We start from the raw sequence: 16,202 nt of genomic DNA, 5'->3' as shown, positions 1-16,202 counted from the left end.
ATTTTTTTTAAGAAACATACAGACAAGGCACTGAGGAACAAAGGCACCTGTATGGTGTATAATTTATACAATGTGTATTTATCACATATATAACAGCAGACAGTATATCCAGAAATGTACTTTATTTATTAAAAAAAACAACAACATTATTTCATATGCAATTTTGCCTCTGGGTTTTTTGTTAAGGAGGTGACTTAAACCTATAGTCATATTAAATACAGATGTTCAGGCATAGTAAGATAATGTGATAAAATGTAATATTGTATATACTATTTAATGTAAAATGTAATATTCTGTATACTAATATACTAATGTAGTAAATATACTACATTTAATGTAAAATGTAATAAAGTACAAGTATAATTGTATTATTAAGTTCAAGAAGGAAAAAGACTCAAGAGACATTTACAATATATGTACATGCTAATGTATTAAAACTATTAACATATAAAATCATGGCATCACATTTTTTAAGAAACTGAAATTGATTAAATGTGATTCTTGGCAAATAAGATGAATAAAATACTTCATTCAGAAAACAGGAAAGAAGGCAAGAATCCATGCATGCATGCAAAAAATGGAAGCAAGAAAAAAATCATGCATGCAAACAAAAATAAAAGTATGCAATAAATCTTTCTCCAGCTGCATTTTGCTGATCACTGGAGTGTAATAAACAGAAGAGGGTGAAGAGTTGAAACTGTTATGTCTCCACTTGTAGTTTACACGCACAAGGTTTCTGCAGGATACTGATTCATTTCTTTGAAATATTAAACACATGCATACAGTAAATGCTTGCACTTAGTATTACATGGAAACAAATTAAATGCATCATGTTTTTTTTATTTGTATTTACACTTCTATGCCTATATCGTAGCATCATAACCTGTTGAAACATTAGCCCAAACTAATTCTGACTATATTCTTGTTAAACAGTTTTTCAGAAAAGTTTCTGATAAAAGATCATTTTAAAAACAAACATGCAAAAAAATTCATATGGCCAAATGTTTGTCATACCCATATGCACTTTAACATTATATATAACATTTTATGTTCATATTCATATGCATCACTGTAACACATTCAAATCCAGATTCAGATATTTGCTGTCTGTTTTTGCTATTTTTATTTCCATATGTGGTGACAAATTTATTTTATGATGTTCATAGTACATATCCTCCTGTATATTTCTGTTTATAGTAATAGCCATATATTTTGTTTATAACACACACCCTTCTGTAAATTTCAGTTTATAGTAATAGCCATCTGTATATTATGTTCATAGTACATATATATTCATCTGTATATTATGTTCATATTACATATATATTCATCTGTATATTATGTTCATAGTACATATACATCTGTAAATTACTTCTATATTCTATATTACCATTTTATTTAACTTATTTAACTCTTGTAAACACTATATCCTGCACTTGCTGCTACTGCACTCTGGTTAGACCTAAACGGCATTTTGTTGCGTTGTACTTATACATGTGTAATGACAATAAAGTTGAATCTAATCTAATCTAAATTTACACCATATTTCAAATCAAATCAAATTTTATTTGTCACATACACATACATACAGAGTACGACATGAAGTGAAATGCTTTTTGCATCTGTCCGGTATTCAAACATAAGGAATGCAATTTGGGATATATATATATATATATATATATATATATATATATATATATATATATATATATATATATATATATATATAAACCAAAAGGTAGATAAATAAAAAGTATAAACTATATAAAAAGAAACTATATGCCCTATATGTCCTAGAAAATCTATTTCTAATTTATTGTATGTAATTTGTGTCTTATTTGTATTCCTTTACCTTATATTCCTTTATATCAAGGAGAGTCATAAAAAGTATTTAACAACATGTCGTACCGTGTATGATTTTTATGTGACAAATAAAATTAGAATTGATATGCAGTATTTTCTGCTACAACAAACTGCTACAACTGTGCATAAAAAGAGCTCAATAAAGTAAAGCTCATGGTTTGTCAAGGTTGGAAGGTAAGAACTTGTAGAGTGGTCTCTACAGAGCTTTGAACTCAACCTCAGTGTACACCTTTTGGGATGAATTGAAGCATTGACTGTGTGCCAGGCCTCCTCACTCATCAGTGCCTGAACTCAATAATGCACTTGTGGCTGAATGTTCACACATCTTCAGTCACGCTCATAAACCATGGAAAGCCTTTCCAGTAGAATGTAGATTATTATAAAAGATAAAAGCAAAGTGGGGAATAGCCACAGATACAGTAGGATATTGTGTGTGTGGGTTTTTTTTTTTTTTTTTTTTTTTTTGTATTTGTGGTATTTCAGTTGTTCATTTCATTTCAGTAAGACAAAATAAGCTGCATGTACTCGGTGATGCAAAAAAATAGAAAATAAAATAAAAGCACAATACGTTCTCACGCCTTACATTGACTTTCTTTCTAGGGGATGGTGGGTGGGGTGTTAGGGGTATAGGGGCAGACTGTTTTGCACCTGCCAGGGTAAGAGCACAGTTTGTGAATGCCATGTTGGTTCCCAGCTACGAATGAACCTACACTTAGTAAACCGTTTGCTGAAATAAAACGTCGCAATAGTTTGTGTACAGTGTTTGCTTCAGTGTTTGGATGCACTAGTGAGGGGTTTAAACAGGGGTGCTGACTTCTTTGTTACTTTTGTTCGACCTGGTGATTAGCTGCACTGTTTACAAGGAATGCGACTGAAAAGTGCATTGTTTCAGGCTGTTTTTTTGTTTTTTTCTTTTTAAATCTGGGTGTTTTTAAGGAGACGTCGCTTGCGCAGTGTGCGCGCTGGGACAGAGAAAGTGCGCAACGGGTAGGAAACTCTGATAACAACTCAAGGATTAATTTTGTTTTTTTTTTAATCACCGTGAAGAACTCGCTTACACTCCATTTTGTTCCAACATTAAGGGGCAATGAGCTACAGCCAGCGAGCTCTCCTCGTCCTGGCACTGTTGGGGGTTTTGTCGGCGATCATGTCGCTAATGTCGGCGAGTTTGATTTTCCAGCTGAATGCGGGGTTGAAGGAGTCTGGATCCGCGGTGCCGGGGGAAATGTGGACCGTGTTAAAGCCGCTCTCTGCTGTGCTTTCTGCGCTCTCTCTTACTCTCAGCTCCAGTTCGGCCATTATATGTCTGCTGCATTCACACTTCACCGCAGAGATGTGGAGAGAACATACACACAGGTACAGGTACACACACAAGTTTCCGACTGCGCCCTTCATCAGGGTTTCCAATGTTTTCAGATCTAGTATGTGGTTCTGATCTGGTTTCAGATCATTTATAGAGGCACAAAATCTCCCACAAACAACAACTGGATTCCTGCAGGATTAAACATTGCACCCTGGAAACCCTTATTGTGCAAACTATTTACAACTATAGGCAAAAACACAGAGACACTTATTTATTGTTACTATAAGTTATTATTCTTATTTTATTTGAAAGAAATCAAACAGTAATGCAGTATTACAATTAAATTACAGTAATGCAAAAAATAAAAATAAAATAAAATAAAAGATACACCTTTGAAACAAACAGTATTCTTTCTGGTTACCACCAAGTGTACATCATTTGTACTTTTAGGAAAGTTTAAAGCTATTTAGAGATATGTTACTTTCCCAGCTACAACACATATACTAAAGAAACAAAGATACACACTCCGTGGAGAACAGAATTATATATATATATATATATAACATATATATATATATATATATATATATATATATATATATATAACATATATATATAATTTAACAGACAACTGAGAAGTTTATTTTCACCATGAGATTTAGGGTGAGTTTAACAAATATTCCTTCATTAGCAAGTAAAATAAAATATACTAGTGGATGTTAATAAGTTGATGAAATTATTTTTAAATTATACTCTGCCTAATGTTTTGGATTGCTGTATTACTTCAGGATGTTATATTTTTAACTTTCATGAATTTTTAAAATTATATAATTGTTTAATAAAGAAAATATATTTTTCATTTTTCACCCAAAGTGAAATCTTTTGCACTTGACATCTGTTTGTTATTCCATCAGGGCTGAGTGGTTTCTGTCAGACAGCAGGGTCATTCGGCATGTCGCTATCGGCTTGTTTTGTGCTGGGATTTCTTTTTACCTGGGTGGTAAGTGGCATCAGCTAAACAAACAAAGCAAAGCTAAAGCTCAGCAACAATAAAATCTCTAGTCACAGTAATTGAAAGCAATGATTTGATCAGATTTTAATACTACATTTACATGTAATGTCTTCAAAGAAATCCATTAAAAAAAAGAAATCCATTAAAATTCATTAAAAAAAAGTAGCTCATTGTAATACAAGAGCACAGTAGAGTTTAAAGCTACTTGAATATATTTACATATGACTGAGAATAATCCTTTCTTTCACACACTTGATAAAGCACTGTAATGGAGAAACTGGCAGAGCAATTGCATTCACTCCTCTCAAGGCTCTGTCGAGTTGCCAAAGTCACAATTCAAGAGGCCGTCACACTCAGACTGAGCGAGGGTCACCTCTGGAATGGAATCCATTCAGGAGACTCAGAACTATAATTCATATCCCAGAATTCTGCTTTTCACAAATTTCTCTCATTACACCAGGATCCACAGTTCTTCTCCTGCACAAAACCAAAGAAACAGACACAGCATTAGCATTCAAAAGAAGCCAACTATGTAGTAAAGCATTTTCTTGTTTGGTCAGTTTTCCCCATAAATTTTTCTGTTTTCTCTGTGCATTTACAGGCTTGTCCATTTACATGCTGCTGGTCTTTGAGATTGAGACAGGAATAGCCAGTGTGTGTGTGCTCTCCTCTGGTATACTGGTGCTGCTGGTTCTAGTGGCTCATACTCTTGTCCGTGTCGCATGCACATCCAGACACTTTTACAACCAACACGTCAATACCGTGTACCAGAACGACCCTGAGATAAGCGCTGGCATCAGCACAGTTGCATCAGAGCTTAGCATCAGGGAAAAGACCACGAGACAACGCAGTGAAGACAGCATGAACCACCTGTTTACCAACACAGAGCCCAAACAACAATACTCTAGTGAAAGAGAGGCTTATGGTGTGAGTGGACGCATACATAGGACCCTGTCTACTGAATCCAGCCTCCTCCAGACACACCCAAAACCCTGGAAAGGCGTCAACAATGAGATGAGAACTGTGCTGACTCGCAAAGCCACAGGCAAAGACTCCACATTAGTGTAAGGCGCCATTCCTGCGAGAGACTTTCAGTGAAACTGATCCTTTTACTATTTTTTGCTACAGACTTTTTCCTGTACACTTCGCCACAACGTCATGATAATCGAGCACTAGGAACACAGACTTAACATATAAAAACACTAAAGCTTCATCCTACAATTACAAAATTGTGTAGACACTGTTACTATATACAGATTGTGCTTGTAGGTCTTGTCACTTTTATTTTTAAATATTTACTTTCTGGCCTGTTTTTTTCAGTTCCTACAAATGACAAAATAATGCAAAAGGTAATGCCTGTAACATCTACTGAAGTGTAACTAGATTTAAAATGTTTTAATCTTAGGAAAAGTAATTGTTACAGTAGATGTTTTGGATTTTATCTTGAATGGCTTAAATCTTTTTTTTTTTTTAATACTGCTTTGTAGATTTTTTTTATTCTGTCAATCTCCAGTTAAGATTTTATAATAATCCTAATCCTAATGTATGCTATAGTTTTTTTTTTCTTTTTTTCAATTCCAATAGAATTGATTAATTATCGGATTGTGGCAACCTGAATCAAAACTGAATAACTTCCTACTCATTTAAATTAGTTTTCAAGCCTAAATATAACAGCACTAATTTTAATTAACTGGAGACATATTCATAAAAAAACTTGAACAAAAAATAAACAGTTCAAATCTAACAGTATTTTTTTTTTTGACGTAGTACTTTTACAAATAGCACGTCGAACAAACAGTGTTTTATTCTCTTTTTATTTATCATCGCACTTAACAATTATGTGGAACATGTTAAATATGCCTAAACCTGACTGCTCCCTGATTATAGCTTTCATTGTTATTTCCTAATCTTAGTTAACAACATACTTACACATATTTTGATAGATTTCATTTTACAATAATGAATGCAAAACATTTTTCATTTACAGTTAAAGGAGGAGTGCTAGATCAGTGTACATTACAAGTAGGAAACCACTGGGACACGGGCGGACTGGTTACTAATGTGACGCGCTTCTATATCAGTCATTCTAGATTCATGTCCACTGGCTCTTCTGCCCTTTTTATTGGCAGGAAAAAGGCAAACACTCTTTTGTTATATCTCTGATGCAAAATACTTAGACAGGGAAGGTCTGCCTAAAGCTTGCGGTTGTAATTTTGATTTTGGCATGATATCAAAAAGATCAACCAAACACTGAATAAATTAATCATTAAACACGTCTCAATCCCTGCCTGTTTACAGAGTAATGGTATAATCTCTAGAACTTACTTTAATCCACAAAAAAGGAAACTGTTGGACTAATTCAACACTATATCATACTGTGAGCTTACTTTACACTGAATGTAACTGATGCGATTTCATAGGAGGCAGCACTAACCTTGCTTATGGTTTTCCATACGTCATGATGATGAGGAAGGGTCGTGTGGTGGAGGGTCACTGTGATTAGGTACAGATTTCACACAACTAAAGCAGCATGCATTGGTCAAAACAGAAAATTATGCAACTCAAGGCTTTATTGTCAAAAAAAGAAACATAAAAAGCATAAGAAAAACAAATGATACTGTGACAGAAGGAGCGAACATGACAAACAGCATAATTATTGCTAGAATTACTAAATAAGTAGAAGAATGCTAAAAAATAAAACCAACACTACCGACTTTTGTTAAGGAGCAAAAACAAGCAAATAATTGTGAACATATGTGGGTTATGGTGAAATGATGCAATTACATCAATTGTTATTTCAATAAGCCACAGAGAACACAAACTACCTGCGTCCTTGTGTGCCGCTGATGTGTTCCTTCGTTGCAATAGCTTGCTTCAGCAGTCCATCAATATTTTTAAAACAGAGGCTGCTGCTTGCCATGCTTTTCACAGCACTAGAATAAAAACAAGCAAACAACATTTGACATAATGTGTTGTTAATTAACTTCATTTACATTTTCATAAACTTTGAGTGATAAATCTCTTACCTGCAGGCATACTCTACAGTATAAATTGCACCTTGGCTCTGTTCTTCCCAGCTCTGCATGTCTGTCTGTAAACAATTAAGTGACACAAACTGTTAAGTAACATAAAACAACAGTTTAGATGTAGTCATGGAGTTCCCTGGTGATTAGATTTACATTAAAGAAAGCAGTGATGATCAGTGATTGGTTGTTGGCTCATGCGAATGCAGCTCGGTCAGGTTATACATGCTGGTCATGAGTTGACCAAACCTGCTCTTTCAGCTCTCATAACCAGCAGCTGTTTTAATGGATGGAGTGCTGTAACAAGTGCAAAACACGCACTAAACTCTACTCACATATTCTCAGACATGGTCTTAAAAGTTCTTAAAAAAGGATTTCAGCTAAATCAACTGTCTGGTGTAGAAACAAATCACTCCTAGTTTCTGTACTTTTGAGAGTCACAAACAGCTGGAACCAAATTCCTTGTGTGTGTTGTGTCCTTGTGTGTGTCAACACACTTGGCCAATAAACCTGATTCTGATTCTGACTTCTACATATAATTCCACATTTTATTGGCTGTATCTAGTAAGAGCAAATACACCATATATTGATGTCTATGAGTTAGACCTGCTAGCCTATTAATACGACCTGTCGAATAAAATAAAAAGACATGTAAAAGCCCCTGACCTTATGTTGTACCAGTTCAGGCAGTGACCTCCTCACGTGCTCCTGTAGGCGATACAGTGCTATAGATGGTTCATTAGCCAACACGTACATACTCTCCGTGAACTTATCCGTCACTGCCACACACAAAATTAATGCTTTATTTTAATTTAGGTCACGTATTTTAACAGCTCAGACAATTGCCAAAAACAAGCCATCGCCTGGTTTTATAACCCAGCGCCTGGTATGGAAACATTGTTTACATTAATAAACCAGGAACAAACGAACTTCATCTCTTTACACAATCAAACAGGAAGTACGACCTTTTTTTTTTTTAACATTACCTCGCTTTACTTTCAACTGCATTTCCTGGTCGTCCATGTTAAACAGAACGCAGCTTTTTTTAATGTAGTGAAAATAAATGTTTATAGTTTATTTACATCCATACAGTTCGGTTTGTTAGCGCTATTGCGTAGGGTGCACCGGAAATTTCGCACGGCTTACAACATCGATCCTGACAAATAGTTCCTAGGTATTTGGGAATAGCGCCTTTATCGCAAGATGAAAAGAAATCCGTCTAAATTTTACCCAGTTTAAAAATAACTTTATGATTGTTATTTTAAACAAAACGTGTCACGAGTGTGATCTGTGATCCTTCACTTCAGAAATCGACCCGCTTTGAAACCCCGAGGTATAAAATTTAGTTTCACTTTTGTTGGCTAGAAATCAGGAAATAAACAGGAATTAGTTTAAGTGCTGAAACTGGAGCTTCAGTTCTGGTAAAGATAATAATACGCTTTAAGTTCCGATAATATAATATTACTCTTTCGTTGTATTATGTTCATGTTTGAATTAGTTTTTTTAAAAAGGTTTATATTTCTTGATTAATTTTGTATTCGATGCAGATGACGGTTTTGTAACTAGTCGAGGAGCAAATGTGTAGGATGTAATGGTGTGTACTTTATTACTGAAGCAGAAGTGATGATAAACCTGTGATGGAGATGCTAAGTGACGGGAGCGCGCTTCACCACTCCACCACCCTCACTAACAAACAGCGCGGGAACGAGCTCACAGTCAGACCTGCAACTCTAGACAGTAAGACCTGCTTATAACCACGATCCACATGCAATACAATAAACATTTACATTTACAGCATTTGGCAGACGCCCTTATCCAGAGCGACGTACAGAAGTGCTTAAGTATCTCTCATTGGATACATTAACTCATTGGGTTCACTAGGTTACATACTTAAGATACCATGAGTCTAAAACATTGTTCAAAGTTTTTTTTTTTTTTAATAATCATATGCAACAAACAGGGAATGAAGTGCTAGTTGAATAAGTAGGTCTTCAATCACCGCTTGAAAATAGCCAGTGACTCAGCTGTCCAGACCTCTAGGGGAAGTTCATTCCACCACCTTGGTGCCAGAACAGAGAAGAGTCCTGTAGTATACTTGCCTCTTACCCTGAGTGATGGTGGAACCAGTCGAGCAGTGCTGGTAGATCTGAGGGTGCGGTGCAATGCGAGGAGTGATGAGGTCTTTGGGGTGAGAGGGAGCTGGTCTGTTTTTGGCTTTGTAGGCCAGCATCAGTGTTCTGAATCTGATGCATGCTGCTACCAGAAGCCAGTGGAGGGATCGCAGCAGCGGGGTGGCTTTTGAGAACTTAGGCAGGTTGAAAACAAGCCGGGCAGCTGTATTTTGGATCGTTTGCAGAGGACAAATTGCGTTCATAGGTAGACCTGCCAGAATAAAGTCACATACACATAATGATATACAACCATTCATTCTTTTTTTTGAACAGAAAAACAACACTAAGCAGGGACACACCCTGGATGGGACTTTAGTCCATTGCAGGACACCATGCACACACCTATGGTCAAGTTAGTATAGCCAGTCCAAATATTGGGCTTTCTTCAGAATTTGGAGGAATCATGCAATACATACAGGATGTGTTTCATTTTGCATATGCAATTTTTCCAGTGATTATATATTTTAATTTACTTTTTTCCACCAGATGATTGTGTTATGTACAGGATTTAATGCACAGTCATATTTTCCCATGCAATCACATCACTGACATACTTTTATACACATGTGGAAAACATGACCTTATATGAGAATATAGAAAGCTGTTGCACACCGAATGTTATTTGTTTTTCACACCGACTTTAGAAATGGTTGAATGTGAAAATCTCAGAGATTTTTTGAAATATTCAAACCAGCCCATTAACATCCATGTCACAGTTAAAGTCACCAAGATAACATTTTTTCCCTCATTCTGGTCTTTGACATGAATATTATCTTAAGCTCTTGTACATGCTCTATTTTTTTGCATTGCCACTCGATTGGCTGATTAGATAACTGCATGAATGTGCAGGTGTAAAGGCATTCCTAATAAAGCAGATGATGTGTGTATGTGATTTTTCCATAAGGGACGTGTAAAAAAGGATTACAAGTTTTAATGTAACCATTGATTTTCAATATAACCAGTGAGCTAATATTGCTTTGAACTAAAATGAGAAGACACACCTGTTAGTGCTGTCTAACACAGACAAAGTACGTATTGCTTATGATTCTACTCCTTAACACACAAGTATTACACAAGTAATACATGTAACACACAAGTATTTGTGTGCTATGAAAATAAACACCCCAGTATAGACCCATAATTTAAACTATACCATCACACAATCGTTCATTATCATTTTACATGCTTTTATCTTCCTTAATTTCTTAGATTTGTCCATTCACCAACTGGCTGCACATGGCGAAATCTCTAAAGTGAAGACACAACTTGCCAGTGGTAAGCATTATAGTGTACTGGTGGTGTTTCTACTGTAGATACACTTCCAGACAATAAATGCTCAAATTTAAGACATGCCTTTTTTTTTATATATATAGACAGTGCGCTACTGAACAGTCAGGATGAACGAGGATTCACACCACTGATGTGGGCTGCAGCGTTTGGAGAGATTGAAATGGTCCAATTTCTACTAGAGAAGGTAAGAAAAGCTACATGGTGAGTAGAATACCAGTCTCTTGTGTTGGACATGTTACAAACCCAGTTGTGTCTTAAATCAGGGAGCTGATCCGAAAATGTTTGCATGGGAGAGAGAGAGTGCTTTATCCTTAGCCAGCGCTGGGGGATACGCTGACATCGTCAATATGATTTTAAAACATGATGTCAATGTTGATTCCTATGACTGGGTGAGAAGGAAATTAAACAAAATGACATTTAAAGTATACTGTTGAATCTCCACATAAACAACCTTATTAACTGTTCATTTTTGTCACAGAATGGAGGAACACCTCTTCTTTATGCAGTTCGTGGCAATCATATCAAATGTGTGCGAGCTCTATTAAGTAAGTTTATAGTTATATATAGTTTTTAAAACAATATGTATACCTTTTATGATCTTTGTTCAGGGGGCACGGTGGCTCAGTGGTTAGCACCTCGTTCGCCTCACACCTCCAGAGTTGGGGGTTCGATTCCCATGTGTGTGGAGTTTGCATGTTCTCCCCGTGCCTCGGGGGTTTCCTCCGGGTACTCCGGTTTCCTCCCCCGGTCCAAAGACATGCATGGTAGGTTGATTGGCATCTCTGGAAAATTGTCCGTAGTGTGTGTGTGTGTGAGTGAATGAGAGTGTGTGTGTGCCCTGTGATGGGTTGGCACTCCGTCCAGGGTGTATCCTGCCTCGATGCCCGATGATGCCTGAAAACTGCACAGGCTCCCTGTGACCCTAGAAGTTCGGATAAGCGGTAGAAAATGAATGCATCTTTGTTCACTCAACACTATCACCTTCCTTTTTTTCCTTTGTAGTTCATATACATTTCATTTATTACTCCTGTTTTAGGCTCCCAGTAGCACTTTTTCTATTTCAGTTTTTTTTTTAAGCAAACAATAACTCTGGTGTTCACTTCAGCCCAAAGTGACCTATGCCATTGTTTTATAATCATGTTTATACTCGAGTTGACATTCAGGGTCATTTTGAACAACATTGTGGAAAAAAGTTTTAATGACCTGCGTTTCTGAATCAGAATCTTATCTCCACTCCAACCAGAGCATACAGTACACACACACCATTGGGAAACATAAAAGAGCTCTTGATAGAATCCTTTTCCATAGATATGATTGTATTATATTTACATAGTGTGTGTATATATATATATATATATATATATATATATATATATATATATATATATATATATATATATATATATATATAAATCTAATAATAATAAATAATTATTATATTCACACTAATACAAGCACAACTGTGTGTGTTTAGGACATGGAGCTGATATTACATTTGAAGCAGACTCTGGATACAGTCCAGTGGCACTTGCTATTGCTCTTGGCTACAAAAAAAGTAAGTATCTGCATGAATGTCTGCGATTCATCTATATACTTAATAGATATGCTATATATATATATTATGTATATCTATCTATCTATCTATCTATCTATCTATCTATCTATCTATCTATCTATCTATCTATCTATCTGTGTGTGTGCGTGTGTATGTTTATATTGTTGGCCTGTTTGAAACCTGACTAGCTTTTTTTAAAATATCATTTTCAGTGCAAAAGCTGCTTGAGGATCACATACTGCACCTGCTTCGATGATCGGACATGACAACATTTAAGAGTCACTACAATCTTTTTGAAAGCCGCTCTTTGTGTACCTTTATAATAAAATGTCATTATAAACCTCTTATTCAAAGCTTTTTATTTAAAAATGAAAAACCTATTGGTGAGCAGATACATACACTTGATCCCCAATGGATAAACATTAATACCAAGAAGTCCATCTGTGCTGAAAGAAAGAGTGTAGAAGAGTCAGGTGATCTGTTCCTCACAGCGACCTGTTGCCTGTTTTTTTTTTTGCATTCCGGGTGTCTCGTTGGATTCCTTTTCCAAACATCAAGAAGCTCGTTCTCCCAGGACCTCCAAAGAGTAAACTATTATTCTTCCAAAAAAGTCTGTACTGTTTTCAAACACTATTTTAAGCTTCTGCACCAGTGGGGCATTTTGAATGGGAAAGATGTGGGTGAGGAATTAAGGGCATAATATCAGCATGGGACGAGTGAAAATGTGCACTTTCTGGCAATAAACCAACATCAGCAACTGGGCAAAATTCTATTTTCTGTTTCTACTCATTAACACTGCTTAACTTTCATGATGATGATCTATATCAACATTCTATATTTCAAGTAGTAAGCATGTGGTTAAAGGAACAGTTCAGCTCTTTTGAACTGTATGTGGATAGCAAGTAATGAAAGACTCATCCACCTCACTTACTTTTTGAAATTAGATGCAGGAATTCACCGCACCACTAATCGCAGAAAAACAAGTATAACAAATATACTGTACATGATACACTTTCAGCGAAGTATGAGAAGAGATCTCTTTACATTTCTCTTTACGCAAACATTTTTAAAAGGATATTTGCAAAGAGTTGTTGTCTTCTGGATAGAAGTCCATAATGTGTTCCAGATTCTCATTTTTAATACAGCCTGGGACAGAGACAGTGAGACAGACAAAAAAAAACAAAACCCACTAAACTTTAAATATTTCTGGAAAGCCCAAGTACATGCACAGTATAGAGTCCAGCATGGTTTAACTGGGGGGGAGAGAGAAACTGTTTACTGATAAATAATTATTATTCCCTACTTAATATACTATTGGAAAAACCATTTGTCCAAAGTAATCATGTGTCGAATGGTGTGTTGGAACACTTAGTATGGGATTAGACTATTAAATGTTTTGTAGTAAATTTAATGAATTTTCACAGAGACCTTCTAACTTGCAAGATTTGCCTGAAAATCCTCCCTGGAACTGCAGTTTAAGCCCAGACATTCTGACAGACACGGGAAACTCCAGGAGCACCCACTGACACTCTCCCTGTGGAAGAGACGAGAAAATGAGAAAAACAATCATTAATGTGTATTCTGAATGATCACATACATAACTCAATCTTAGATTTGTGCCTTTGGTTTTAATTAGATGAGACATGAGAACAAATTATTTGTTCCTTTAGTCTGGAGCTTTATTATTAAAACTTGCAAGGACCATATACATGTATATGCAAGGACCACTGTGCAGTGCTTATTGTAAATGAGAGTGAGAGTGTTCACAAAAAGGTCAGGAAATGATGAAAGGAAAAAGACAACCTAAATGACTGAACGTATTTTTGAAAATCTTTGGATGACTTTTTGAAATTCTTTTTGGGTTAATTTTTTCTTTTTCTTTTAGAAATTCTGTAGACTGTAGGTCAGTCTGTTTTTGTTTTGGTTTACATTTTCTTACATTACCCACAATGTCGTATGTTTATGTGCTAACAATGGTGCAATGGGAATTCAATAAATGAGTGCTCTCAGAATGCTCTTAATGAATCCTCCCTACATTAAGACAGTGCTGCAGCAATGCGTTTTATATTGTCAAGATCTAGATCATGTCCGCATCCGTTTCATCTATCACAACTCATCCGTTCTATCTGTCACGTCCTCATCCGTTCTATCTATCATGTCCTCATCTATCACGACCCCGTCCGTTCCATCTATCACGACCCCGTCCGTTCCATCTATCACGACCCCGTCCGTTCCATCTATCACGACCCCGTCCGTTCCATCTATCACGACCCCGTCCGTTCCATCTATCTCGACCCCGTCCGTTCCATCTATCTCGACCCCGTCCGTTCCATCTATCTCGACCCCGTCCGTTCCATCTATCTCGACCCCGTCCGTTCCATCTAACACGTCCTCGTCTGTTGTATAATCTGCTTAAACCGATCAGCTTTCAAAGCATCAGAATTGTTAAACATATCACAAATTTTCAGGGATTCAGGATTGTTTTCCTTTAAAAGCAACAAACGGTCATATAACCCAGTAAACTTTGTATTAATTGGGATGGAAAGAAATGAATCTACACACCTAAAACAACATATAGATCATTCACTGTAAATAACAGACAATTAGATCACATTTCAAACTCAGAATTTGGTGTAATTATATTTGGCCCGCGAGATCATATCAAATGTGCATTACAGCTGGCTAGCCGCATGCTCCGCTAATACTACAAATCCCAGAATGCCTTGCCACATACTATTGACGCGTAGTCACGAACAGCAAGCGCCCCTCATTCTCTGTTAACAGTCGTTAACAACCATGTTACAGTCACATCGGGTAAGTTAATTCCACCCTCCACAAAAATGGCCAAACGAAAGATGGACAATAGGAGCTTTCACGACAGATGGGAGGCAGATTATCTGTTCACGAATATAAAGGACAGACCTGTTTGTCTTGTGTGCTAACGGAGCTAACGTGTCTGTAACGAGAGTATATAACATAAGAAGACACTATGAAACTAAACATTTATGAGAAGTATAAGGACCTGGACGTAAAGCAGAAGCTCCAGAAGGCGGAGGAGATGAAAAAAAAGTCTGGTTTCCCGGCAGACTATGTTCATGAAAGTAAAATCAAAAAGTGAAGCTGCTGTAAAGCGTTATTGTGGCAGCAGAGATGGCAAAATCTTTATTTTATTTATTTAAATAAGAAACGAACACCACTGATGTGACTTTAATTTCAAATTTAATTTCTTATGTGTTTGTAATATCAAGCTCTGGTTGTTCCAAATCCTGTGTTTAAGCAAAACTAAAGTTTGTTTCCATATGAAAAAGGTTGAACATTACATAACAGTTGCAGTTAATTTTTCAATAAATATTCAGTTTGGCCCGTGACTTTCACAGTTTTAGATTTTGTCCCACTGTGAATTTGAGTTTGACTCCCCTGGTCTAGATTATGTGCTTCATTCATTACCTGGTCAGAATTCCAGCAGGTCTCTTCACTGCCATCAAACATGAACTTTTTCCCAAACTGTTTGACATCTCTGTTTAAAACGGAGCTTACCCTGTCAAACACAAACCACACCGTTTCAAAACACACATTATTGTACTGAAACGTTGATCGTTAACGAGCCATGCCTTTACCTGCTCTGTGTGTTACTGCATATCAGTGATACAGCCATATTGAAATCATACATTCCCAACTGCCGAAAACCAGGGTTGCGTTTTTTTACGACATTAGGACCATTTTTATATCTAACCACTAGATGGCAGTGTTGCACATTTGTTGACTGCTTAGTGAAGTGAAGTGAAGTGACCTACAGCTAAGTATGGTGACCCATACACAAGAATTCGTTTTCTGCATTTAACCCATCCAAAGTGCACACACAGCAGTACCTTTTAAAATGTGGCCTATACCAGATACCAGTGTGAACAGTTTGCGGTTTCGAACTGACCCGCATGCGCAAACGAACAATAACAATGACGTCACACGCAGCACACCGTTGCGCTAA

At 36.4% G+C, this 16,202-nt stretch overlaps 4 protein-coding genes across 13 annotated transcripts; 2 read left to right on the top strand and 2 right to left on the bottom strand.

The window, feature by feature from the left end:
• Positions 1-2,508: 2,508 nt before the first annotated feature.
• tmem221 (transmembrane protein 221) lies at positions 2,509-5,922 on the top strand. 2 transcript variants are annotated; one of them, XM_027169936.2, is made up of 4 exons: positions 2,509-2,850; positions 2,946-3,219; positions 4,081-4,166; positions 4,780-5,922. In XM_027169936.2, exons 2-4 carry the CDS (start codon positions 2,951-2,953, stop codon positions 5,244-5,246), a joined length of 822 nt encoding a protein of 273 aa, XP_027025737.1. In that variant the 5' UTR covers positions 2,509-2,850; positions 2,946-2,950; the 3' UTR covers positions 5,247-5,922. The 2 variants fall into 2 exon arrangements, with proteins under 2 accessions (XP_027025737.1, XP_027025736.1); XM_027169935.2 differs by having other exon boundaries at positions 2,510-3,219.
• Positions 4,039-8,330, bottom strand: borcs8 (BLOC-1 related complex subunit 8). Of its 5 annotated transcripts, XR_003444247.2 has the most exons (7): positions 8,188-8,330; positions 7,868-7,980; positions 7,205-7,269; positions 7,004-7,111; positions 6,613-6,698; positions 4,431-4,655; positions 4,039-4,180 (listed from the first exon to the last, which is right to left on the bottom strand). XR_003444247.2 is itself a non-coding variant. In XM_027169943.2 (6 exons), exons 1-5 carry the CDS (start codon positions 8,222-8,224, stop codon positions 6,635-6,637), a joined length of 387 nt encoding a protein of 128 aa, XP_027025744.1. In that variant the 5' UTR covers positions 8,225-8,330; the 3' UTR covers positions 4,238-4,655; positions 6,613-6,634. The 5 variants fall into 5 exon arrangements, 3 of the variants coding, with proteins under 3 accessions (XP_027025744.1, XP_027025745.1, XP_027025746.1); XM_027169943.2 differs by lacking the exon at positions 4,039-4,180 and having other exon boundaries at positions 4,238-4,655; XM_027169944.2 differs by lacking the exon at positions 4,039-4,180 and having other exon boundaries at positions 4,238-4,655; positions 6,613-6,671.
• rfxank (regulatory factor X-associated ankyrin-containing protein) lies at positions 8,137-12,564 on the top strand. 5 transcript variants are annotated; one of them, XM_027169941.2, is made up of 8 exons: positions 8,137-8,159; positions 8,820-8,938; positions 10,582-10,647; positions 10,746-10,846; positions 10,926-11,051; positions 11,141-11,207; positions 12,137-12,217; positions 12,430-12,564. In XM_027169941.2, the coding sequence occupies exons 2-8, from the start codon at positions 8,839-8,841 to the stop codon at positions 12,471-12,473; spliced, it is 585 nt and encodes a 194-aa protein (XP_027025742.1). In that variant the 5' UTR covers positions 8,137-8,159; positions 8,820-8,838; the 3' UTR covers positions 12,474-12,564. The 5 variants fall into 5 exon arrangements, with proteins under 5 accessions (XP_027025742.1, XP_027025739.1, XP_027025738.1 ...); XM_027169938.2 differs by lacking the exon at positions 8,137-8,159 and adding an exon at positions 8,390-8,534; XM_027169937.2 differs by lacking the exon at positions 8,137-8,159 and adding an exon at positions 8,392-8,534 and having other exon boundaries at positions 8,817-8,938.
• On the bottom strand, positions 12,562-15,988 carry LOC113657826 (nuclear receptor 2C2-associated protein). The gene is made up of 5 exons (XM_027169942.2): positions 15,835-15,988; positions 15,665-15,755; positions 13,646-13,751; positions 13,296-13,363; positions 12,562-12,893 (listed from the first exon to the last, which is right to left on the bottom strand). The coding sequence occupies exons 1-5, from the start codon at positions 15,885-15,887 to the stop codon at positions 12,771-12,773; spliced, it is 441 nt and encodes a 146-aa protein (XP_027025743.1). The 5' UTR covers positions 15,888-15,988; the 3' UTR covers positions 12,562-12,770.
• Between the last annotated feature and the right edge of the window lie 214 nt (positions 15,989-16,202).

Source organism: Tachysurus fulvidraco, chromosome 2 (assembly GCF_022655615.1).
Source record: "Tachysurus fulvidraco isolate hzauxx_2018 chromosome 2, HZAU_PFXX_2.0, whole genome shotgun sequence".
Classification (NCBI taxonomy): Eukaryota; Metazoa; Chordata; class Actinopteri; order Siluriformes; family Bagridae; genus Tachysurus; species Tachysurus fulvidraco.
This window is presented reverse-complemented; position numbering and strand designations above follow the sequence as displayed.

Excerpts from the sequence above, each read along its gene's own strand:
- tmem221 (XM_027169936.2), top strand. The coding sequence starts at position 2,951 with ATGAGCTACAGCCAGCGAGCTCTCCTCGTCCTGGCACTGTTGGGGGTT. Across the intron at positions 3,220-4,080 it reads TGGAGAGAACATACACACAG|GGCTGAGTGGTTTCTGTCAG; the intron begins GTACAGGTACAC and ends TTATTCCATCAG. Across the intron at positions 4,167-4,779 it reads GATTTCTTTTTACCTGGGTG|GCTTGTCCATTTACATGCTG; the intron begins GTAAGTGGCATC and ends GTGCATTTACAG.
- borcs8 (XM_027169943.2), bottom strand. The coding sequence starts at position 8,224 with ATGGACGACCAGGAAATGCAGTTGAAAGTAAAGCGAG. Across the intron at positions 7,270-7,867 it reads CTGAACTGGTACAACATAAG|ACAGACATGCAGAGCTGGGA; the intron begins GTCAGGGGCTTT and ends AATTGTTTACAG. Across the intron at positions 7,112-7,204 it reads ACTGTAGAGTATGCCTGCAG|TGCTGTGAAAAGCATGGCAA; the intron begins GTAAGAGATTTA and ends TTTTTATTCTAG.
- rfxank (XM_027169941.2), top strand. The coding sequence starts at position 8,839 with ATGGAGATGCTAAGTGACGGGAGCGCGCTTCACCACTCCACCACCCTC. Across the intron at positions 8,939-10,581 it reads CAGACCTGCAACTCTAGACA|ATTTGTCCATTCACCAACTG; the intron begins GTAAGACCTGCT and ends TTAATTTCTTAG. Across the intron at positions 12,218-12,429 it reads TGCTCTTGGCTACAAAAAAA|TGCAAAAGCTGCTTGAGGAT; the intron begins GTAAGTATCTGC and ends TATCATTTTCAG.
- LOC113657826 (XM_027169942.2), bottom strand. The coding sequence starts at position 15,887 with ATGTATGATTTCAATATGGCTGTATCACTGATATGCAGTAACACACAG. Across the intron at positions 13,752-15,664 it reads CCTGCTGGAATTCTGACCAG|GGAGAGTGTCAGTGGGTGCT; the intron begins GTAATGAATGAA and ends TCTCTTCCACAG. Across the intron at positions 13,364-13,645 it reads CAAATCTTGCAAGTTAGAAG|GCTGTATTAAAAATGAGAAT; the intron begins GTCTCTGTGAAA and ends TCTCTGTCCCAG.